This window comes from Ictalurus punctatus, chromosome 3 (genome assembly GCF_001660625.3).
Source record: "Ictalurus punctatus breed USDA103 chromosome 3, Coco_2.0, whole genome shotgun sequence".
Classification (NCBI taxonomy): Eukaryota; Metazoa; Chordata; class Actinopteri; order Siluriformes; family Ictaluridae; genus Ictalurus; species Ictalurus punctatus.
The window spans coordinates 26,364,495-26,389,358 of NC_030418.2; the positions used below are offsets into that span (position 1 = coordinate 26,364,495).

Below are 24,864 nucleotides of genomic sequence, written 5' to 3' on the forward strand. Positions count from 1 at the left end.
AAATATGTAAAAACAACAACTATAATTTCCCTGGAGTGTACTTACTGTTTCATGTCCAGATTCAGCATAGAGGCCCAGCAGTAGCAGATCTTTTCAAAAGCAATTATTATACACTATATGGCCAGAGGTTTGTGGATACCTGATGTGCTTTTCAAACACCTGATTCCAGATTTAGTCCATGGCTGTAGGGATTTGCCCATTCAGCCACAAGAGCACAGGTCAGGCACTGATATCGGGTGAGAATGCCAGGGTTGCCGTTCCAGTTCATCCCAAAGGTCTTCAGTGGGGTTGAGGTCAGGGCTCTCTGCAGGCCATATGAGTGTCACATTACATACATTACAGCACAGTGAAATAATTTTTTCACATATCCCAGCTTGTTTGGAAGTTGGGGTCAGAGCCATGATGATAAGGCACCCCTGGAGCAGATAGGGCCCAACATCGGCAGCTTGGTGGTGCTTTGGCTTGAACCCCCAACCTTCTGATCAGAAACACAGAGCCTTAAACTTTGACTCAACACTCTGTACAATTGTGTGCTTCCAACTTTGTGGCAACAGTTTGGGGAAGGCCTACATGTAAGTGTGATGGTCAGGTGTCCACAACCTTTTGGTCATATCGTGTGCACTGTAGTGTGGAAGGAGTGTATATTGGTTGTACACCGGATTTACGGTGTACTATGGGTAATAATATAGTAAAATATTCATGGAGTATATTTTCTCCATTAAAAATTTAAACACCACTACAAAATGGCCGCACCCCAAGTAGTGTATAATAAGGCGAAGGAACAAATTCAGACACGGCATCAGATTGTGACTCACTTAACAGATGTTTTTTTTTTCTTTTCTATCTCTCTTTATTCTTGCAACCATAGGTTGTTACCAACATGCCTATCAAGTTAGTACCATGCCACTGAGTGCCGTAGTGCTGTGTTGTTTATGTGCATGTCTGTGTCTGTGTCGTGTTCAGGTCCTTGATTTTTGTGCAGTCCAGCATTCTGTGTATTGTCAGTTGAAATCTGTCTACCTGAGTTTGTGAATTTGTGATTAATCTTGCTTTGCAGAGTTGAGAAAGCAGATTTGTCTGGCTCATACCAGCATATGCTTCATGTATATGTCAGTGTGTGGCGCTGTGTTGTGTCATGGTGTGCTCAGGAATGATGGGACTGTAGAATGGATAGACTGATGATCTCTGTAGCTGCATGTTTGTCATATTCAGAGCTTACATTCTGATCATTGGTTGTGGCCAGCATGATGATGACATAGAACTGTTACGGTGTTGTGACAAGAGTTATGGGCAGAATTTATGGCTGGTTGTCGATAGTTGACGTGTGCAGGATGCTTTTTATTGTGGTATTTAAAGGAGCTAATTTATATGCATTGGAATGCTAATTTTGGCATATAATTTACATTGTTTTAGGATGAATTACCCCGAGAAGCGTTAATCATCTTACCCCATTGTGTCAATTCTAAGTTTAGATTAAAACATTGACGTATCTAAAAGACACTATTGATTTTATTTTAAGCATAAATACAAGAAGAAATAATGAGTAATCAGGTTGCACATTCAAAATTTGCACCATAGCTCCTTTAAAGTCTCCTTTTCTGCAAAGGAACTTTTTACGTTCTCTTTCCTGCATGTCTTACCCTCTAGCCATCACTACACCATCTCTCCTCCCTTGCTCTCTCTTCATGCCCCTTTCCCCTCTCTTTTTCACCTTTTCCCCACATCCAACTAACTCTACCACCACAGCAACGAGTATGTGCCCAGTTTCAACCCCATTGCCCTGAAGGACACGGCTCTTTCCACCAACAAGCCCATTGAAGTGAAGGGGCCGGGAGGCAAGGCCACCATCATCCACGCCCAGTACAACACTCCGATTAGCATGTACTCGCAGGATGCCATCATGGACGCAATCGCTGGTCAGTCTCAGGCCAGAGGGGCTGAAATGTCCGGGTAAGACCAAATGCACCACCTTGCCTTTCTTTTGTCTTTTCTCTCCTGCTTGCATGAGCCATCCTCCCCTTTGTGCTGGTCAAATAGCTGTGCTTGGTTCAGCTGCTGCTATGTGCTGAAGATTTCCATCAAGATGGCCAATTATTTTTCTCTTACACCCATTATTTTCTGTTGATTGTGTAGTTCGGTTACATGCAAAGGACTGCTGAATGGGTTTTAGTAAGACTTCATGTTGCTTTGAGCGTGTACAAAGCGTTTGTGGGGAACACTAGCTGTATGTTTCTAGTCACATGTATTCATGTGTGTTGTTACAGCTACTCTAAGTGTTTTTGTGGATATTAGCTTTTGTTATTATTTAGCTAGCTGTGCAGTTTTATGTACACTTCCAGTCAAAGGTTTGGACACAACACATTTTTCAGTGCCTTAAAGACATTTTGATAAAGGCTTATAGTTATATAAGACAAAATACTAATAGTTTAGTTAACGTCCATGTGTAAATTTATTTGTGAATCATAATGTATTTTTAATAGTCATTTTTATTTAAAATGTAATTGTTTCCCCAAACAAATAGTTTTCATTTAGAGAAGCAATGAGAAACTCAGCTTATTTGAGAACTTTTTCGAAACAGCTTCATGTAGCTGGTAGAGAAGATGCCAAAAATACACAATAGTTTCTTAGCCACTGTGTAATTGCCATGTGTTGTTCCATAGAGTTAATTATTTTTTATTCTGAAATAGTAGAAAATAGCAAAAATGAAGAAAATTCTTCTATGAGCAAATGTGTCCAAATGTTTTTACTGGTAGTGTAGATTCATTGGTTTCATGTTAAACCCTATAGATAGAGTGGACTTGAATAGAATGAGTTGTGAAGTTAGTAAAAGCTCGATCACACAAAATCACACAGACTGTAGTAACCTAGAATTGTAGTAACCTAAGATTGGTATTAGAATGAACTTAACATGTCTCATTGATTATCATGATAATTTATTCATTAGAATGGCTTTCGGTTGAATGGGCATGATCAGATTTACACCCGAGTTTTGGTCTTGTTGGGGGTGTGAATGCTGTAATACTGTATGTTATACATATTACAGCTCCGGCTTTTACACTCTTAGGAAAAAAGTATGTTCCTTTATGTATTACCCTGTGACAGAACCCTTAACTGTTCAAAGAACTCATGTTTGAATCTTCTCAGATAGTGAAACTCCTCTGTTGTGGAGACATACCTTGAACCTTTAAGGGTTTCACTATCAAATAGGATTCCAAGTAGAACCCATTTTAGAAAGTTAGGAACCCTTACCTGTGCAAAGAACCCACAAAGAACACTTTTTTCTAAGAGTGTATGTATGTGGTATATGATAGGCAAATAAGATGTTTCTGTAGGAAGCTACACAGAGATTTTTCATAAATGTCTGTCTGATGGGTCAGTTGTGTCCGTCTCATTGCCCCTCCTCACTCATGTTCATCCATGGCTCCACCCTCTCTCTGTGCCCCTCTGCTGTCCCTCTGTGCCCCTCTGCTGTCCCTCTGTGCTCCTCTGCTGTCTCTCTGTGCCCCTCTGCTGCCTTGGCTGGGTGACATTTCCCAGCGATGAGGCTCTCTCTGGCTCTCCCCTTTCGTAAGTAGCTCAATTCATGTATTCATTATTCACTTTGGTCATTCATTCTCCCACAGCGCAGTCTCTCTTTGTCTTTCTCATTCAACCCAGCATGTTTACACACCTCATCTCTAAACCCTGACAATCTTTTCATTTCTCTGCTTCTCTTAAACCCTCATTTTCACCTGTTAGGTCTGAATGATATACTTGATGTTGCTCATGAGAACATACAATATTTGTCATCTTAATGATTCCATATGAGCTGTAGGTTTTTTTGTGTGTTTTTTTTTTTTTAAAAAACCCTAATTTCTCTCAAATTGCTCATTTTGCCAATTGCCACCCACGAGCTAGTTCTCTCCTACCAGCCAGGGAGGTTGAGGGCTAGCACATGCTTCCTCCGTGTTATACTGCTGCTCATGCAAAGTCACAGCACACGCTCAGAAGAAAGCACAAACTACCCTCTTCTGCGTACATGAGCTCACACATGCTCACGATTGTTTAGATTAGATTGTTTAGATTGCTCACGATTGTCTGACCCCCCACCACCAAGAGAACATGGCCAACTTTGCCTGTTTTTGACTCTGGCTGTTGGCTGTGGATGTTGCATTCAGGATTTGATTAGAGGGTGAACACTTCTCTGTTGCACTACTTGGGAACTGTAGTTTTAAAGAAACTTACCACTGACCATTAGAATAGTGGAGGAAGGTCTGTTGAAATGGGCTTTGTTCACTGTGGCTATTTGGTGTGGTGATTTGTTAATGATTTTATTCACTTATATGTCAAACATTAAATGCGGGAACCACAATATCACTGCTCTACTCTCTAATGTCATCCTTCTGGGCAAGAGATTGATGTGAACTGAATGTTTGCACTGGTAGTGATGCACTAGACAAGCTTCTGCTGTTTAGAAAGCAATCATGTCCCATGCCTTTCCTCTTACGCTTGTCAGCTTACGCTAGAGAGTGCTGGCTTTTCCCTCTGTACCTTAGTATAGAAAAGATTGTAATTCACAAATAATGAAAGCACAGAAGATAAACTTAGTAACTTTACCTTTGTTAGCTCTATGACAACTACTAACACCTATTAGTATAAGCTGGGAAATATTTAATACATATCATAAAAGGACCTTTTTGCAGTTAACCCAGTCACTCAGTACACTCACGTAAACCTCGGGCCATCTGAGGAGTGTGTGCTTTACGGTTGCGGCTCTCTCTGTGGTTACAGTAGTCTGCCTGTTAAAGAGCGTGTTGTAGACAGTGCTTCCCCAGTGTATCAGGCTGTGAATGCCAGCGGAGAAGTGCTGGAGCCTGCTGAGTGGGCACGGAGAGCCGCCCACATGCAATCCAAGTCCTTCCGCCTCCTTGCCCATGTCACCGGCACTGAATACTGTGAGTGTGCCCTCCAGACCCACACACCATTTAACCTTCATGTTCTGTTCACGACAATAAACTGTTAGCTATCATTATTAAAAATGGAACAATATAAATAATTAATGTTTTCAGCGATTCATTATTATGATGTTAAGTGTATAGTAGGAATGTTCTTTACTGTAGAGATGTGCCACTGGTCTAAAGGACGTAATTTTATGTATATTTAATTTGGTCCTTGTGATAAACAAGGTCTCTGATTACGATGCTGTCTCATTCGATGTCTACTGTGCAAAAAAAAGAAAAGAAAAAGTGATGGTACAATTTAGTAATTAATAATATTATATCCATGAATGTAATAATCTCCTTGAATAATTTAACGTCATTATTATGTTGAATTGTCAGATGTAATACTGCTCCTCACTCACACATAAAAAATGGAAGGCCAGAATCATTCATAAGTGAGACACGCCACTGTTTTCGGCAAACTCTGCCCTACTGTCTGAGTAGAGTAGTTACATTTAAGATTTGAATACCAATAAGCACAATTTTTGGTATTAACTCTTTCACTATGCGTGCTTATTTAAACTAAATTCGCTCAAATATGGTCCACTGAACTTTATCTGCTCGGTTTCATATTGGAAAAAGTCTCATTATCAGCCTTGAAAGTGCCAGAATGAGATGAAGTTTTAGTTTTTGGAATAAAATTCAAAAGAGAGGGCTTATATCTGTTATATCTATTTCAAATTATGCAACAGAGCATGAAGGTTAAGTAAACAACAACAAGCAGTTTCTCTTAGTACCTGGTGAAATTATTCACTGAAAGGCTAGGCGTAATTAATAAACTTATCATGGTGAAGGATTACTGGTCTCTAATATTCTTCAATCTTTTCTTCTCGCTCTTTTCTTCTGCAGTGCAAGACCCAGACGAGGAAGCTCTTACAAGAGCGAGGTAGGCAGCTAGCAGCAGCAGCACCTGGTGGCCAAAGACATCGTATTATTGACTAGTTGTGATAAAACTCGATTCGAAACATAAAGGACTGACCTGCACCTCCGTAGCCTGACCCCTCTCTGTGCTGAACTTTAACATTATTTAAACAAACATCATCTCATACTCCACCCACACGCATTTTTAATGATTCTTACAGTCATGCACTGTATGACTTAAGGGTTCTTTAGCTGTCACTCTAAAGGAACTTTTAAAGAAGGGTAGAACTATACAACATAGTATAAGAAAGAGGTCCAAATTAGAATCCTTTTAGTAAGCGAAGAACCATTTGAAGAACCCTTTTTTGTAGAGTCTACTGTGTCATTCAGCAAATTTGAAAGTCATATAATCTCACGTGTTAGATATGACCTTAGATAGCAGTGTTCTTATTTAAAGACAAAATTTATAGGACGTGGAGTGTATTTGAACACTCACTGATCTTAGACAGTGGTCTTGGAGTGGAGGTCATCATCATTCATCAGTAACTCACTTCTTTCTTTTCCCTTCTCCTCTTGTCTTTCTCTTTCTGTCTTTTTCTCTATACCTCTCTTCATGCCACAGAGAAATATTTGAGTCAGGAGCTAAAGGCCCTCGTTTTGCCAAACTGAAAAACTGGCACAATGGCCTGTCTGCTCAAATCCTTAACTTAGCTCACTAAAGAGCTCAGGACAGACAGCGGTAGGCAGATGATGTCATGGAAAGTAGACAGGCAAAGCATGTGAGAGTGAAGGACTGAGAGAGAAGACAAAGTTGGTTCAATCAGCACAGTCCCATGGACAGATTTCATATTCACACTGTATACTCTCACAATGTTGTGGCTGGATTGTAGAATGTTTTATGGAATGTCTTGGCCATTGTGTAATGTTTCCTCACGCTGTCTCTGTATCTGAGTCTATGATAATCAGCAAATAAAAGCTGTTGGACTGTTAACTGAAAAATATTGGGCAGGTTTCTTGGCATTTTGCTTCTATTGAATTTGCTTGATAAAATGATTGAAATAGGAACTGTTTAAATCTGCAAAAAAAGATCTGGATTAAAGGCAAAGTATGATTGAGTGATAATTAAGCAAGCTGCTTGTGGAGATTATTAGGTCTGTGTATTTTTATTCATTTGTTAATGTAATATTCATTTAAATAGTAGATTGGATATTGTGATTAGTGTAGTACGTTGTAATGGGGTCAGTTTGCTGAATAATTGATCATTTAGGCCAGGGGTGTCCAATCATATCCACAAAGGGCCGGTGTGGGTGCAGGTTTTCATTCTAACCAAGTAGAACCCCAACCGGAGTCTTCTCATAGCCAAGAGAAACTGATTAAACGGGTGGAATCAGGTGTGGCTGCTCATTGGTTGAAATGAAAACCTGCACCCACACAAGCCCTTTGTGGAAAAGATTGGACACCCGTGATTTAGACAGTTTATAGAGAGAGCAGATATTTAGTGCTCAGAGCATGCCGTGTAGACACATGATCTTCAGCTTCCAGTTCTTTCTTGCAGATCTTAAATAGAAGTTCGTAAAAACACATAGTGCTAGGCAGGGTTATTAAAAGTCTGAGACATGTCTGTTTCTTGAAGGTATTTTTAGTTAATCCAGCCTTTACTTTATATAAACTCACAGCATTTGCTGTTCTGAGAGCTTACAGTTGAGTGCAAAGGTTTGCATACCCTTAGAACCAAATGAAGATGACTCACAGATGTTCCCTCAGTATCACAAGTAATAAATTTGATCAAATAGTGTATGTTAAATTATTAATAGTGGGCAAAAAACAGCAACAAAACATCAGTCTGGATTTTCCTTCCGGAATAGATCATATGCCCTTAAAAGTCACCTTATTGCTGAAACATGTTAAATATATTTATATTGACATGTCTGTGGTGTGTTTAGTGTTTCTGGTGCTAATTTGTTGCTCGGTGCTATATTTTTGTTATTCTCATAACAAGATAGCAGTTGCGTTCTGAGCCGATGGGAAAAATGGGGGGGGCGGCGGGGAAGGTTAGGGGGGGATTTCATCAATCTCAAAGATAGTGGACAGTGGTTGTGTTTCATTATTATGCTGAAAAACATAACATCAAGAGCTTCTTTTCTCACGCACCATTGTCCAGCAATGGTCTCTGTCTTATTAATGAGAAATCCAACATGGAAGTAGTGGAAACAGCAAGCATTGGACTGAAAGCTCCAGAATGTGATGCAGCTATACGATGGATGCAGTTGTGCTGCGTTATGGCATCGGCTCGGCTCGGCTAGATCGCAGCCTACAAGATGTTGAGCGTAGTGGTGCTGATGGCTTCAGCTTTGGAAGGTGATCTGTTGTGAACAGAGTGTACAGACGAGGAGGTGTGAGAGCTGGACGGACTAAAGGACTAAAGCACTGCTGCATGGTTCTCTTTAGGTACTGAGGAAGCAATATCTAATTCACATTGTCACCACTATCACGACATTGTGAGTAATGTAGGAAACAATCACCTCAAATTTTACTTCAAAATAAGCCTCGGATGCCATTAAATCTTGTATGTTAATTACTATAAAGATTAATGTGCAAGTCATTCAGGGTTAATTTTTCCTTTAACAACTGTCTCCATCTTCTTTCCTGTTCTTTGAGCAGCATTTATGGTCAGTTGTAATGAGAGGATCAGCCCTTTCTTTTTAACTTTATCTCATGTCAGTATGCACCTACAATGTATTTTTGACTTTTTTGTAATGTTTTTTTAAATTCTGTTTATCCGTAGATACATTAGATATGTTTTCATTTCTCCTGGATGCAAACCTTTGCACTCAACTGTAGCTAAGCAGAGTTTAGTATTTCAGGAGGTAGCATTTCTAATAGTTTACCACTGTATAGCCAGATATAGTGCGATATATTACTTCAGTCATGAGTATGGATACCGTCATAAGTATACAGTGTAAGTTGGTAAAAAAAAAAAAAAGCCAAGATTTATCAAGCAGTTATTAAAGGAGCGGAGCTAGATTTAAATCCTAGGAATAGCGTCTTCTCTGTAGAGCTGCGTTGTGGCTGAGAGGACTTATCAGGGAGATGGAAACCATACGATCTCTGCACCCTTGGCCATCTGTGCTTCCTTCCAGCAAAAGAGATAATAGAGGAAAGAAGGAAATCTGTATTTGCAAGTAGAGAGTCGATAAGCCTTTCAAGAACTTGTTTCTGAAGGTAATTCTGCTTGTCTGGTTGTGACATAGGGAAATACTGATGGCTGTGCCATGGACTGTTGTTGTTGGCTGCTTTTTGGTCTTGGTTTCAATCAACGCCACTGCTAACTGCTTGGCCTTTCTCATCTGGGCTTTTTCTGTTTCCGCTGAGCCTCCCTCCACCCGCACTTGCATGCAGTGCATGGAACTTCACCTGAAAGAGTGTCTCTTGATTGCTGACCTTCCTCCTGGCCTTCATTTCTCTTTCTCTTCCTCAACCAGTCATATGTACATACACAACATGCCTCATACTCCCCCACCTCATCTGTTCTATTGTAAGGCATAATTCATATGTATATTTGTCCATGCCAAATTAGACTTTAACTCCTTCACCAGCAGTAACACTGTGTAGATTTATTGCACAGTGTTTCACAATTGTAGGATTTCCCCCCTGTAGTCTTAACTGTACTGTTATTAACCTATTAAATCCATTATATATGCCCACTGTTCAGTCTTACAATTTAGTATTGGCTTAATCACGGTGCGTTGTTTTCAAAGTATATAGTAAGTTTATAGTCACTATAAAATACTTGACAAGTAAAAAAGTATTAAAGTATTAAACTTCAAATAGCAATTAAATAGTAGAAATGTGTGTGCGTGTGTGTGTGTGTGTGTGTGTGTGTGTGTGCGCATACACACAACATTTCTTATATTTTTTACTTTTTTGTTTTCAGTATTTTAGATCAGACATTCCTTATTGTTTTTATTAAGCCTTCAAGTCATACTGCTGATCGTTATATTCATTTGTCTACTACTACATTCTTAACAGTATCATTATTGGTAGAATACTTGTTTGTTTGTTTGCTTAAATTTTTCATGCATTTTTGGATTCTTCTTCTTATCATTATTGGCACCCTGTCCAGGGTGTACCCCACCTTGTGCCCCATGCTCCCTGGGATGGGCTCCAGGTTCCCCGCGACCCTGTAGGATATGTGATATAGAAGATGGATGGATGGATGGTTATTATTAATATTATCTATCTATCTATCTATCTATCTATCTATCTATCTATCTATCTATCTATCTATCTATTTATTTTTCATTTATCTGTAGTCATCCATGAACTAACATCCCCTAAAATATCTCTCTAGACTCACACGTGGTCGTTTTTTTTCCCATTGTTGTTCTTTCATCTGTCTCTTAAATGTCTTCTTGTGTCTGCTTCATTCAGCATGCATTATCCACATTTATAACCCTTATAAAGCCCCACTCATTATAAAGTTGTTGTAGATGTCCAAGGTTTTGGACACTTGTATGTTTGTTTTCTAATGCAGAAGTTGAATTGATGTGATTTTATGATTTTGTGCTAGGCCTCATATATTGGGATATTAGTGAACAGTAGTTTGGCAGTGATTAGTTTAAATATACTTTGGATGTAAGGACACTTTCTGATGATTTAACAGCTTACCAGACAGATATAGTGTAAGGTTTGTCTGTGTGAATTATATTTCCCTGGAGTACCACTGCCCAATACTATTGAATGCTTTACTAACAGTAATATCACAGCTAATTATTGGTCGATTCAAGTGGAATCAAGAAAGAAAAGCATCAGCAGTGCAGCAGAGTGATACTCCAGGATTAAACTTGTGGAAATGGGCCTGACCCTGTGGAGTGTTCAATAACCTGTAGGTTCCAGCTAGACACTGCAAAGACTGTCATTAAGTTGCTGGTTTTGGAATGGGTGAAACTGTTATAAGAACAATGCAGATCTCCCTGAGTAGCAGTCTGCACATGTGCCTTGGAAAATTAGTCAGCAGGTGGTGCTGTTTTGCTTAAAATGACTCTTCCATCTTCTCAAAGACTGAAATGTACCCTAAGGGAAAATGGTACATTATAATGGCAATATCAATTTGCACATTGTAGACATTTCTTTTTCTTTTTTTTCTTTTTTTTTAAAAGTGCAGTTTGTGATGTGCAAAGTGCCTCTAAATGTATAATTATTAAATCATTTTAAAGAGTTGCAAGATTTGTCATGGTTATGGCTCATTTGTTGAGTTCAGACTTTTGCTCACAAAAGTCAGTCAGAATTTAGCTGCCCATATTTCTTGTCAAAAAAGGAACATTTCATACAAAGTTTGAACAGGGGGTCGGTTCGTTAGAAGGGGAAGGCTTGTTTTATTATGATTATAATTCTTCTCATAGGCAGCAGATAGTGCTATCTATCTATTTATCTATTTGCCTGTCTATCTATCTATCTATTCCTCTCAATTCGATATGACTGAATAATAATGCAGGCTGTCCATCATAAAACACTGCTTCGATTATGCGAGGTGTAATAAACTTTTAAACTTAATCATGCCCCCACGCCTTCCTCTGAAATGTAACTTCCTCCTTAGCTTAAGAGGCTACAGGGGTTTAAAAAATAGAGCACTACATGACTTTCACAGCACAGCTAGCTAACAGAGGAATGACACACCCCCTTGAATCACACCAGCAGGGTTGTCAGAGTTGCCAGAGTCAACTGGTTTCCAATGAACAGAAAAACGTGACTCTCTTTTCCAGTGCCTGAATTTTTGGGGCTTTTTGTGCAGTTTCTGAGCTGTAGATGGTGTGGAACTATTCAAGAGACCTGGCAACCCTGTACACCAGACCACTGGTTGGCCAGAGCCAATGTTAATTAGCCATGTCTCCTTTTGTTTTGTTAAATGCTGCTAACACTCTGAATGGATCATTCAAACACTGTCATTATTAAGTTTCAGTTATTGCACTTTTATAATGTTGAATGTTTTAATCACTTGAAAATTGAAAACATTGCCAACTGAATTAATCTTTATTTTACCTGTGTCAAAAAATATATCTAGACACCACTGTATCATATCTTATACATTTTGTTTGTTTGTAGGTTTCTTTCGTTCACTGTTCACTGTGCGTGTCTGTGTGCTTTGTCTGTGTTGGTGTAATAGTAGTAGTAGTATCAGTCATCGCCCCTTGAGTTTGTGCTGAAGTTGAAATAGTTCTTGCTCTTGTTTCCTGTGTTGTGTGTCCTGTTCAAGCATCTCACTTCTTCCCTGCTGTCATCCTGCCTCCACTCCACTAATGATAACACATGGCCTACATACACACCTACTCAATACACCTAGTACACTCACAGCTTACACACTCATCCTACACATCTCGTCATCTAGAGCACTTAAAGTGCTGAATAATCTGATAAGTTCACCACAGAAAGTGATTTGTGAAGACCAGAAACCATCATCTCCAATCTGTTCTTTTGCCCTTCTCATGACACCAATGTAGGAAGAATATAACTTTCATGATTTTGGGGCTCTGTTTATATTTAATGTGGGTTTAGGAGGAAGGAAGAGTAGATGGAGAGAATTTGGAGAGGTGGTTGTGTGTAAAAGGGGTCAGCCATCAGTCCACCACCAGGCTGCTGCTGCTAAATGCCTGCCGTTTATCTTCACTCCTCTGCCTCAGCACCATCACTTATACAGTACTGTGTATTAATCAACCAACATATCCATTACTGAAAGTAGATTGTTTTAGCCACTAAAATTTGGGTTATAGTTCACCTGAAGTGCCCAGTTTATAACATTTTAAGATTTTCATAATACACCTGTAATCACAGAGATGATTTTCTTTCTTTGTTGCACTTACATCCACTGTCTTTCATTTTGACCCACAGATCCATTCACTTACTTTTGGTTCCTCCCACATCCATTATCTGTGTTGCATGTTCCAAACCAAATGAATCTGTAACAATAAGAGCACCTCTTATTACTTTTATTACTTACTTTTAAAATGATGCATAGATCCGTACTTTGACAAGAACAATCGAGGTACTGCTGTGTTGAGGTGATGTAAAAAGGTCTATCTTGCGTTTTCATTTTAGTGCACTCTTGCCCAGCTGTGATGAACAGCTGTGAAATATCGCAGTGTCTCTGAGCCGTAGCTTGTCTAATCAGAGGGAAAATATAGCTACGGTGCTGCTGAATTATTGTCACCTTTTGCAAAGATGAACAAAGGAGACCATGCTTCATCTAACAATGTAATAGAGGATTTAAAAAAAAAACCAAACAGGCAACGCTAATGAAATAAGTATAGACCGTATTGATTGTGGGGTTAAGTATTTATAGCAAGGAGACAATACCAAATTTGTGTGCACTGTTACACCGTTATTGAGTTGTGCACGAGGGAGTTATCTCAAACAGTCTCTCATTTGTCTGTTGTATTATGTAGCTGTATTATGTCCACTGAGAATTTCTTAAAAACCAGTCCATTACCAATATTTAATAAATAAATATGTGGAATCCTGGGAAAACCTTTCACATGGCACAATTTTGCAATTTTCTATTACATATAGTTCTAAAAACTCCAGGTTTTCATTTTTCATGTATCACATCTACCATTAAAGTTCTAGCATTTTAAATCTGGTTACCCCCAAAAGTGAAAATTGCTTTTAAAGATTTCATTCCGACTGTAGTGCAGGAGCATTGCGGTTATTTTGACAGCCAGTACCTTATTACAAAATGAACTCATTATCTATCCAACTATCCAACAATATGATTAAAGCCTGACATTCACTGTGTGATAAAAGCTCAGGTTTTAGACACCTTTAGACAGGTCGACTGTTTTTACCAGCACATTTGTTAAACGGACACCTTACCCAGACTTGATCTTTGCAAGAAGATGGACTAGCCCAGTTTTAAAAAATATTTGGTTAAATATATTTATGTTTTCTTTAAAGTATAGATGTTACAGGCAGTCATCAATGTCTACTCTTATATCAGTGCTGAAAGGATTACTGATCAGTTAGTTCTCGCTTGTTGGCTAAATTTCCCATTGTTTGATTACCATTCAAACGTTACAACTTTGTCTATACTGTAAGAGACGATGCATGTGCATCATGGATAATTAACAGCTGGGTTTCTAAGACCATTTCAGTTTACAAACTGATTACAATTGTTTCACTGTGGTACATATCCAAAAAGTGCATCAAACATGACATTCACCGAGTGAAGAAAGCACAATTATCTAGTAAGCTAACAATGAAAACACCCTAGCAATTAAAGTGGAGGTGTCAAAGTAGATCGTAGGCAGAAAAACTCAATTATGGTCACGATTCAGGCACGGCAACGTCTGGTAGGTTTTCCCAGGCCACCACATGTTTCTCCTGTAAAATCCGAGCCTCTAAAATTTTATCACCTTATGCCATTTTTGTAAAGGTGGTACTGTAGATGCAATTAGAAGAGGTCCTGTCCCAAAAGCTCTACACATGAAAAACCTGAAACCGTCAGACAAAAAAAAAAAAAAGGAGTTAAACACCTATTTAAATTTAAATACTCTGCATAACGTTCCCTAATTATCTACTCGCATAATTTTGTCTAACTTAAGTAGCTTTGAATACAGCCCAGTAAGATTGTTCATTTATCCAGGTCCATTGGATACACTGAATAAACTATAGAGTACATTTTATGCAGCATGCTGGCTTTATTTACAGAGGGTGCCAATAATTCACAGCAAAGCACTGTAAACCCATAGAACTCCGTCTGCTCTATCTACACATCTGTATCTATAGTAGGTCCTCCAAATCAGGGTAAATCGTGACTTCTCTCCTATGCATTATTTTTACTGAGTAGGCTACTGATTTCTTCACTAGTTGTTTAGCAATTCATGTTTTGGTTAGTGCTCCAAAATTCTTTTACTTTCTTTCATGCTGTCCTTATCTCTGAACCCCCCCAACACCCCCACCCCCCCTTTTCTTTTTCCTTGATGGACATCATAGCACTGGGCTGAGGAATGATGGGGCCTCTCATTTTTCATGATATTAATGCAGTTGCCTTGCTGATTAAAGCATGTAAATGCACGGCTGTTGTGTGTTTATATTCAGACTACATGTCTACATATATAAGACTTTGGCTTTTTGTTTGATTTCAATGCATCCTAACTTCCTGTGCAGTACGCCTGTCCAGCATGCTGCGGTCTCCATGAACACGGCCGCTGTCGCATTGTCCGCTTCTGCAGCTTTGCCCAGTCAGCTCGCCGCTGAGCTGCAGATAGCCAATCAGGCGCCTGAGCAGTCTGCTGAACCAGCCTCTGTAGGCTCTAGCCATGTCAGGTAATGCTGCATGCTACGATTTTGCTCGCGTCATTTTGTGTCACTGCCTACCTTTCCATGGTTTGTCATTTTGATCTCAGGTATGTGTGTGATGCAACAAATCTTGTGCAATGTTTGATGTTTAAATGAAAGCTAAATGTGTGATGTTTTGGGGATTCATGATGTGAATATTTCAATATGTATACAAGTGTTCATGTACAGTAGGTCCGGACTCATGGATTTTGCTCTAAACTTCTCAGGTATATTAGGTCTCCTGAATTGAGAACTTCCAAAATTTTAAGAGATTCTCTAAATAGTTTCACTTCTAATTCTTTTAATTGGAAAAATATGCTCAGAGTTGTACTATTTTTACAATCAGAGAAACAGATCCTATGAAATTGCAATAGTAGAACAGAGAGCATCTCCATTGCAATTGAAAGTCAGTCCTCCAGTCCAAATAATGCTGTAATTTATGATTTATAACTCTTAACATTTTCAGCTTGTTTTTTAACAGCAGTTACACTGGCCACTGCTGCTTCCATGCTACATCACTGTATCATTATTGCTACATAAATGATGTGTTTTATTTATTTATTTATTAATTTTTTTAGTTGCTTGATTAATGATTGTTCCTTTTCAGCCAGCTTGGAGCTCATACACTGGTTATTGAATCATTTGGGATTGAAGCTGAAGGAAAAACCAGTTAAACTGTTGCACACCATTTCATGCCTTAGCTGCCCAAGTTGTATTAGTCAAACTGGGATATATTTTGTTTTGTGTGTGTCAGCTAGAAGCAAGTCATAAAATTGCATTTACAGACCCCACAGGTGCTTTCCTCATCAGTCACTGATCCACTGGCTTCCATAACTCTTTTATAACTCTGTCTTCTGCAGCTTTTTGTCACCCCCTGAGCCACAGGCTGTATCTCAAGCTGACCCTGTGGCTCACGAGGCTAATGAGGTCCCTGTTCTCCCCCCTGAGGGGCCACGCCACCTGTCGCTTGCTGCCTCAACCATTTCAACTGCTTTGACTGCTCAATCTAGGTACACCCGGCCCCCCTGTCCATTGCTACTTAGACCCAGTTGAGGAGCTGTTCAAAACGATACCACTGATTATCACTATTATCACTATTCCCCCTCCCTTTTTCAAGTGGAAGATATATAAGTCCAATCATTGGACAGTCTGTCTGTATAATAGAAGTCGAATTGACATGACAGTTCACAACAATTCATATGTGATCAGTAGACCTTTCCCATAAAAGCAGAGTGTGGATTATACAGTTTGCGAATTAGCAGTCATACACATTTTTGCTTTCTGTAGTTAGCTTCCTTAGCCTCCTAGCTGTTAGTAAATCTAAATATGACAAGTAGCTTAGATACATATGAGAAGGCTGTCAACCTTGCTAGAAGTTGTTAGGATACTAGTTGGCTTACTGTCTTTTAGGGAACTTAAAGTCCTAATTACGAGGCCTCCTCCATTCCCAAACACTCCTGTAATCCGCACCCTGCGTATAGAACGTATCCCCTATATAGTGACTTATATTCCTCAACACATTCCGTATATTCAAATTCGGCAGCTTGAGAAAAATGTCAATCTGAACTGAACCTCAGTCAATCTTTCATGCCTCTCTCACTGGCTCCCATTAAGAAACCATGTGTATAAGAAAGGGCCGCCGCCCACCTCTGCGCTGGAGGCCCTGCCAATCACACCATACTTCTGCAGCAGAGCTTTGCCCAAACGCAAGCAATCAGGAAAAGCAAAGAAAGTGAGGTACAGACATCCACCTGGCTTAACGTAGTAGAGGGGTGTGCAGAGTGACTGAGGATGCTGGGATACAGGGCTACAAATACAGTGCTTTAAGAAGGACATGTGACTTAAAACTTTAGCCAGTGATTTTCCTGCAATCTGTCCATCCTGAGTTTCATGTGCTCTCCTGCCATGGCCCGAGGTTTTGCGTTTAATTAATTTTTTGGTTTTTAAGACGCCATTTGAAGGGATAAAATACTAAAAATGACTTGCAACTACATGTGAATCATGTGAATCAACTTGAACCTACATGTGAATCATATGAACGATAACCTGATTGACAGATTTATGGTACGACTTTTTCTGCAAATCTCCAAATGATCATTTAATTTAAAATAACTACACTAAAGGAAAATTGTGTGATGCATTGTACACTCAGTGGCCACTTTAATAAGAACACCTATACCCCACATTCATGCAGTTATCTAATCAGCCAATCCTGTGGCAGCAGTGCAGTGTATAAAATCATACAGATGTAGGTCAAGAACTTTAGAGACTGTTGTGTGTGTGTGTGTGTGTGTGTGTGTGTGTGTGTGTGTGTGTGTGTGTGAAAATCCCAGGAGATCAGCAGTTTCTGAAATATTCAAACCAGCCTATCTGGCACCAACAACCATGCCACAGTCAGAGTCACTGAGATCAGATTTTTCCCCTATTCTGATGTTTGACGTGAACATGAACTGAAGCTCTTGACCTGTAGCTGCATGATTTTATATACTGCTCTGCTGCATTACTGTGCAAGGGTACAGGTGTTTCCAGTGAGTGTATGATGTCACTGAAAGTAAGTCAGTAACCTCTGTGGCTCTCTAGATACATCAGCAGGCCTGGATGCATTTGCTAAGAGCTTTGATTTTCCATAAATCATACATGGCACTTTATCAGCTGCACAATTTTTATCCTCTTGGTGACACAAATGGTGTGATGTCACAATACAGTATCCCAGTGTGAGTGTGAGAGTGATTGTAGTGCACAGCTCCACCATCCCACGCTCGCCAGTGTTCACTCTGCACGTCCCCTGCACTCTGCACGCTCTCTCTCTCTCTCTCTCTCTCTCTCTCTCTCTCTCTCTCTCTCTCTCGCTCTCTCTCTCTCTCTCACACACACACACACACACACACACACACACACACACACACACACACACACACACACACATACATGCACACACAATACTAACCAGCAGCTCTCCATGAACTGTAAAACCCATTGGCTTGAGTTTACTCAAATGGCATTTTTTGTGTACTTTCATTTACATGCTAAGAAAAGCAATTGCTCGCTAACAGTGCTGAAATCTGATGGAGGGCTTCATGCATGCTTCTTCAGCGCTCCTGCTGTGCTTTGTCTATGGTTTATGACTCCATCAACCTCGAGGTTGATGCAGTGTGGACTGGAGTGAAACTGAAACTGTTGTGGGGTGATGAGACTTTGTTAAACAGATACATGGATTTGTTCAAATGTTTGCTTTTACTAGTTAAGTTTGAAAAATGATTTTTAAATGAAATATCATGTCGAGCATCTCTGAAAGCACTCTGTGGCTCAATTTACTTGTACATGAAATGTGATACTTGTTCTAACCAGATTTAGGCTGTGCTAAGACATCTAAAAATGGCACGGTGGTGCAGAGGGTAGAGTTGCTGCCTCACAGCTCCAGGGTCCCCAGTTTGATCCTGAGCTCAGGTTACCGTGTATGCTGCGTTTAGCATGTTCTCCCCGTGTCTGTCTGGGTTTCCTCTGGGTTCTACAGTTTCCTCCAAAAAAACATATCGGTAGGTGGATTGGTGACTATAATTTGTCACTGCTATGCAATCCAAGGTGAATCCCTGCCCAGTATTCCCAGGACAGCCACTGGATCCTGATCAAGATAAAGATGTTACTGAAGATCAATGAATGACTATAAAAATGTGTTTTTAGTGAAAAATAATGATAATATTACAATTACTAATGATAATGAGCAATTGCTTTAGATTTGTTCTGCAACAATTATTTAGCAACAGACACATCATATTTTGAAATTGTTATATCTCTCTGTGTTAAAGTACTTAACTAAATAATGTACTGATAATCATAATGTATCTGTTGTAGTGTATTGTGCACTCCTGACTTCACAATTTCACCATAGTTTACATCAGTTTTACTATGAAACATTATAGTTTTACTCTTGTGCTTCATGGTAGCTATGGTTATCAAATTCTGAACTATGATACCACCATTAATTTATTGCTGTACTTCATGGTAGGTAAGACACTCACTGGCTACTTTAACAGGAACACCTGTACACCTGCTCATTCGTGCAATTGTCCAATCAGCCAATCACATTAGGTACAAGCTAACAGAATCTAAACAGTTTAAGATTGGAAAAAGACTAAGTTTTTCCAATCTTCTTGGCTGATATGAGTGGAAACCGATGTGGTCTTCTGCCGTTGTAACCCAGCCACATTAAGGTTCAAAATGCTGTGCATTCGGAGATGCTTTTCTGCTCAGCAGGGTTGTAAAGTAGTGGTTATTTAGGTTACCACAGCTTTCCTGTCAGCTCAAACCAGTCTGGTTTTCAGAAAGGTGCCTGAACTGCTGCTCACTGGGTGTTTGTTTTTTTTCCACCACACCATTCTGTGGAAACGCTACAGCCCTGTCACTGTGTGTGAAGACCTTTCACTGTGTGTGAAAGTCCCAGGAGGTCAGCACTTTCTGAAATATTCAAATCAACCCGTCTGGTGCCGACATCCATGTGAAGATTAACTGAAGCTCTTGACCTGTATCTGTATTAAATTTACGGTATTGTGTTACTGCTGCTGCATATTTTCATTGGATGATTTCATAAATGAGCAGGTGTACAGACGTTACTATTAATGTGGCTGGTGAATGTATATTAAAACATTATGCTGTCATGGTTTTTATTATGGTACTTTAGGGAAACCATGTCTTTGACGTATTTAACTACAGCTTTACTGTGGTGTCTTTTAATAACTATTATTGTTATACTCTTGACCATGACATTACCATGGTTTCACTGTGGTGTTTCTGTTAAATGTTATATGACTAATTTTACAAATTATGACAGACATAGTATAGTAGTAAATAGTTCATTTTTGTAAGTGTTAGGATTGAGAGACAAGTGCTTTTAGTCAGCAAGCCAACGATGGAGAGCTTTTTCCTGTTTGGCTTGACAACCTTGTGTACATGGACACATCAGTATATGTTTGTTTAGTTTGTGCTGAGTGAGTGAGTGCATGTTTTCCATAGATAAAATGCTATCCTGTTTAGTTGCCATGTTCACTTATACTGTAACTTAGCACAGTGACCTTCAGACATCTGTTTCTGCTACCCTCAGGCTAAGCAGAGCCAGATGTAAGAAAACATCTGCCTGTATGTGCATGTAAAGGAGCAAAGCATGGTTTATGAAACAAAACTGTTCTGATCTGCTATGCTATACAGTGCAGTATAACTAATGGAATACATATATAGTTGGCTATAAAGTTGGACTGCTACCATTTAAACAACAACAAAGAAAAACACAATCAGGAAATAATTTAATTATTATAGAATTGTTTGCTGATGTTCCTAATTTTGTCTTGGAAAACAAGAGTAAGTTCAAACCCAAATTTAATGTAATAGCTCAAATCAGCTGTAATGGTATACAGCTATGAGTGTACATGGCTTTTGTGGAAATCTCAGTATTTTGAACGTTGCCTCTTTCTCACACACTTGCACTGTCACTTTCTTTCACTGTCTTGCATTGTAGCTTCACCATGCAGTCCTCTTCCAGTTACAGATCACAGTACCAAACCTCCGGCATCAGGTACTGGTGCAGCACAGCTTCTTCTCCAGCCCCACTACTCTTTCTCTCCCACCATAACAGCGTTAGAGTAAATAACAAACCTGCTCTTCCCCTCCCCCTCTTTATTTCTAGCCTACTGACTCTAAAGATGCTACTTATGCTTTAATGATGTTCCTTTAACCATTTGTGCTTTAACCCTTTCTGACCAGTATGCAAGTGTGAAAGACCTGTGCTGACTGTATCTTACTGTGGTAATGGTGGCTCTTTTAAAAAAAACAACAACATTTTTTAACACTGTCTCTTTGACACCAGGTTCTCTGTCTCTCTTTCTGTATATGTGGGTTTTGGCTGTTTAAAAAAAGCAATACTAATTTTTCCTTAAAAAATGATGAACAGGAAAACTCAGGTAAGGTCATATGACACCTGGACCCTCTTCACCTGGACATGATGAGGCAATCTTTGAACCTATGAAAATTTTCTTTCAAGTGTTTTTGATAAAATAAATGTCATATTTGTTGGTAATTAGTTGTAATCCAAACAGAAGTGTGGTCACTCCAGGTATCATCATTTTTTTTTCTAGCAACCAGTATGCACATCAACCACATATGCAGCAAGCTCCACCTACTCAACAGCCTCTTCACATTCAAACTGCTCCACCCACTCAACAGGCCCCGCCCATGCAGCAGAGCTCCATCCATATCCCTGTAGGTCCGTCTCCAAATAAATTGGTCAGCACTACCACCATTGTGCCTACAGCTTATCCCACTGCTCCAGGTAACTACAGCACATCCAATCCAACACACTTGTATCATCATAAGTCTTTTCTGAAAAACATAAAAACATGCCCGAGGGCCTATTAATTGTCACCCAAAACTTGCTTAAAGATCACAAGATTTTTCTATCGTAATTAATAAATTGCTTGGCATGGCAGTTCCAGGATAAATATCATCAGACATAAACATTAATAGGAACAAACGCATGCTTACAATTTTTTTTCTCATAAATAAATCCAGATTTTCTGAATATGCAAATTGGTGCTTCAAGGTGCTTCATTTGCACATTGAAACCTGATACGCTCTTATATGTTATGATGTGATAACACTTGCTATAATTCAGACTCTTCAGTGATTTATTTCCCCCTTTCTCTTGTGTTTAGAATACATCTAAACACTTTGGTGACACTTTTTACAATCTGGCCAGTTTGTGAACTCAAAAGGACTCAGATTTCATATCAATATTTTAGGTAGAAACCATTTGGCTAACAGAACTAATATGTTTTCTGTATTCTCCTGCACATTTGTGGACGTACTATTATGTGTAAGGCTCTGGGATAGCATTTTATATCGGCCAGTTTTTTTTTACTATATTATGGCAATGCAGTACATTTGACAAATATGAGTTTTGTTAGCATTCCATAATAATTAATTCTGTTATAATAATGTTCTGGCATGCAGTCTGATTTACACTGATTAGACACAACTGGGTGATTTATTCTTATTTGTTGCAGATAAAACATTTCTAGTCATATTTAGTTATATTTATTTTTACATTTACATTTACATTTATTCACTTAGCAGACACTTTTATCCAAAGCGACTAACAAATGAATTTTTCAGCTGGGTAAGGTGGACTATTTATAATAAAATAAGGTGATACCGTGGCGAAGCCAAAAATTTAACAATGGGTGGGCCTGGGTAAAACAGGGTGGGCAAGGCAATTCAACTGCACAAATACTTGTGGCCTAACTCTCTTCAGTTCACAACACATAGTATTGTCATCACCAGTGCCAACTGTTTACTGTAGTATACACACACACATGGACATTGCCACACGTTGCCACAGATACAGCAGATAAAACCACAGATTGCAGGAACTTTGCCCATCTTTAGGCTTAGACTAGTGCCTAACATTACATTACATTGCTTAATCCAGTAATAATTTTGTTAAGCATTTTTATTACAGTTTGAATTTTTTAGTACAAATGTCTTTGTTTTAGCCTTATACCTTGCATTTCTCAAAGACATGCAGTTCTGTTCTTCGTGTGTTAACAGAAACTGAAATACATTTCATGTTATATCCCCTGATTACAGCGTGTGAGTGGCAGGGTGAAAAGGCACAGCGTGGCGTCCATTTCAGTGAAGGTAAATGCTTTATTGAACTAGCCTGTTACACAGCTACACATTTCGCAAAACAGTTCACACCGGTTTCCGAGCAATGTCACTTATTGCGACTTCTTAAAGTGGCATCTGCTAGTGAACTAGAACTGTTTTTCGTGAATAATGTTTACAAGACTGTGGAATAACCCCTAGCCACAACAGTTCTTTTTGGGTGGACCAGGCCTCCAAATGGGCAGCCTCCCCCATAGCTTCACCCCTGAAGTAACATAACTAGTGTACATTCACAAAGCCAGTTCATAAGGAACATATAGGTATTTCTGGCTTCTCTTGAAGTTAGGGAAATGCCACCTTAAGAGAGAGTCCCAAAAGAGGGCTCTAAGAGACAGTCCCAAAAAAGAGCTCCAAGAGACAGTCCCAAAATTGAGCTCTAAGAGACAGTCCCAGAAGAGAGCTCTAAGAGACCCTCCTTGTAAAGCCCTCTTTTGGGACTAAGAGGGCTTTACAATGAGGGTCCAATAGGAGGGCTCTAAGAAGAGGGTCTCAAACGAGGGATCTAAGAGGAGGGTCCCAAAACGGGGCTCTAAGAGGAAGGTCCCAAAAGAGGGTTTTAAATGAGGTCCCAAAAAAGGGCTCTAAGAGAGGGTCCCAAAAGAGGGCTCTAAGAGGAGGGTCCCAAAGAAGGCTCTAAGAGAGGACCCAAAAGAGGAATCTAAGTGGGCTCCCAAAAGAGGGCTCTAAGAGAGGTCCCAAAAGAGGAATCTAAGAGAGGGTCCTAAGATGCCCCTTTTCCACTGACACAGTTCCAGTGCGGGTTCCTGGCCTATGCCAGTTTGTGAACCGTTCTGTGTTTTTCCACCACAGAGGGCACAAAAGGGAAGATCCTAAAAGAGAGCTCTAAGAGTAGGTCCCAAGAGAGGGTTTGAAGAGAGGGCGATAAGAGTAAGTCCAGAAAGTGGGTGCTAGGAGAGGTTCCCACAAGTGGGCACAAAGAGACAGTCCTAATAGAAGGCACTAAGACTTAAAAAAAGGCTTTAATGTAAGGCAGTTTTAGACCAAAGTGAAATCACACCCTCTGTTTTATTACCCTATCCTTTTCAATGTAGGTGCATTAACTGGTGATGAATTGGAAATCTACTGGCTTGTATCCAACCAAATTAGTACACAACATTACTGCCTGCACAGAATCAGAACCACAAATTAAAAAAAACAGCAACATGTTTTATAATGTTTAGGAGGATTTTGAGTGTTCTAATCATTTGATTTTTCATCTGGCAGCCCTTGTTCAAGCCCCCGTTCATGCTCCTGCTCCAGTCCCTCCTCTTGCCCCAGTTCATTTTCCTGCTCCCGCCCCAGTTCATGTTCCTCTTCCAGCCCCAGTTCATTTTCCTGCTTCCACTCCTCCTGCTCCTGCCCCTGGCCCTGCCCAATCCTCCAACAGACCCCCATGGGTTATGGATGACACTTTTGCCCAGAAGTTTGACCCCAGCAAGACCACCACCACCAGCATCAAAGTGCAGCCTCTTCCCACTGCGGCCCCACCGGCTCCTGCCTACATCCCCAACCCTTCTCCTGCTCCTGCTGCCCCCAGCCCTGCCCCAGCCCCCTTTGTCCCTGCCTCTTTCCCACCTGTGGCTCGTGGAGTAGCACAGAGAGCAGAGCGCTTTGCTGCCAGCAATAGGACACCAATGTGTGGATCCTGCAACAACATCATCAGGTGCGAAATAATATACATGCACACACAAACATAAAGCACAGAAATTCAGTTTTGTGTGTTTTCAATAAAATTATGGGTTTTTTGTTGTTGTTTTTGTTGTTTCCTTTTTATTTGATCACTGCTCTGGTGTAGGGGGCCATTCCTAGTGGCACTGGGCCGCTCGTGGCACCCGGAGGAGTTTAACTGCCATTACTGCCACACATCTCTGGCTGACGTCAGCTTTGTGGAGGAGCAGAACAATGTTTACTGTGAGAACTGTTACAGAGAGTTCTTCGCCCCTACCTGTGCCCGCTGCAGCACTAAGATCATGGGAGTGAG

The 24,864-nt window shown here is 39.9% G+C and overlaps 1 protein-coding gene across 9 annotated transcripts in view; it reads left to right on the forward strand.

The window, feature by feature from the left end:
* ldb3a (LIM domain binding 3a) overlaps nt 1-24,864 on the forward strand; it is a 63,043-nt gene that overhangs the window by 32,764 nt on the left and 5,415 nt on the right. For 3 of the 9 annotated variants that reach the window (XM_047154034.2, XM_047154032.2, XM_047154033.2), the window contains 13 exons: nt 869-891; nt 1,747-1,950; nt 3,538-3,567; nt 4,771-4,934; nt 5,829-5,865; nt 15,000-15,158; nt 16,031-16,180; nt 16,785-16,907; nt 20,680-20,736; nt 21,296-21,489; nt 22,806-22,856; nt 24,108-24,546; nt 24,679-24,859. In XM_047154034.2, coding sequence (XP_047009990.1) covers nt 869-891; nt 1,747-1,950; nt 3,538-3,567; nt 4,771-4,934; nt 5,829-5,865; nt 15,000-15,158; nt 16,031-16,180; nt 16,785-16,907; nt 20,680-20,736; nt 21,296-21,489; nt 22,806-22,856; nt 24,108-24,546; nt 24,679-24,859 — 1,812 coding nt within the window. Of the gene's footprint in view, nt 1-868; nt 892-1,746; nt 1,951-3,537; nt 3,568-4,770; nt 4,935-5,828; nt 5,866-6,462; nt 6,832-14,999; nt 15,159-16,030; nt 16,181-16,784; nt 16,908-20,679; nt 20,737-21,295; nt 21,490-22,805; nt 22,857-24,107; nt 24,547-24,678; nt 24,860-24,864 lie in introns of those variants that run through there. The other 6 variants (XM_047154035.2, XM_053679816.1, XM_053679817.1 and 3 more) reach the window with 5 other exon arrangements.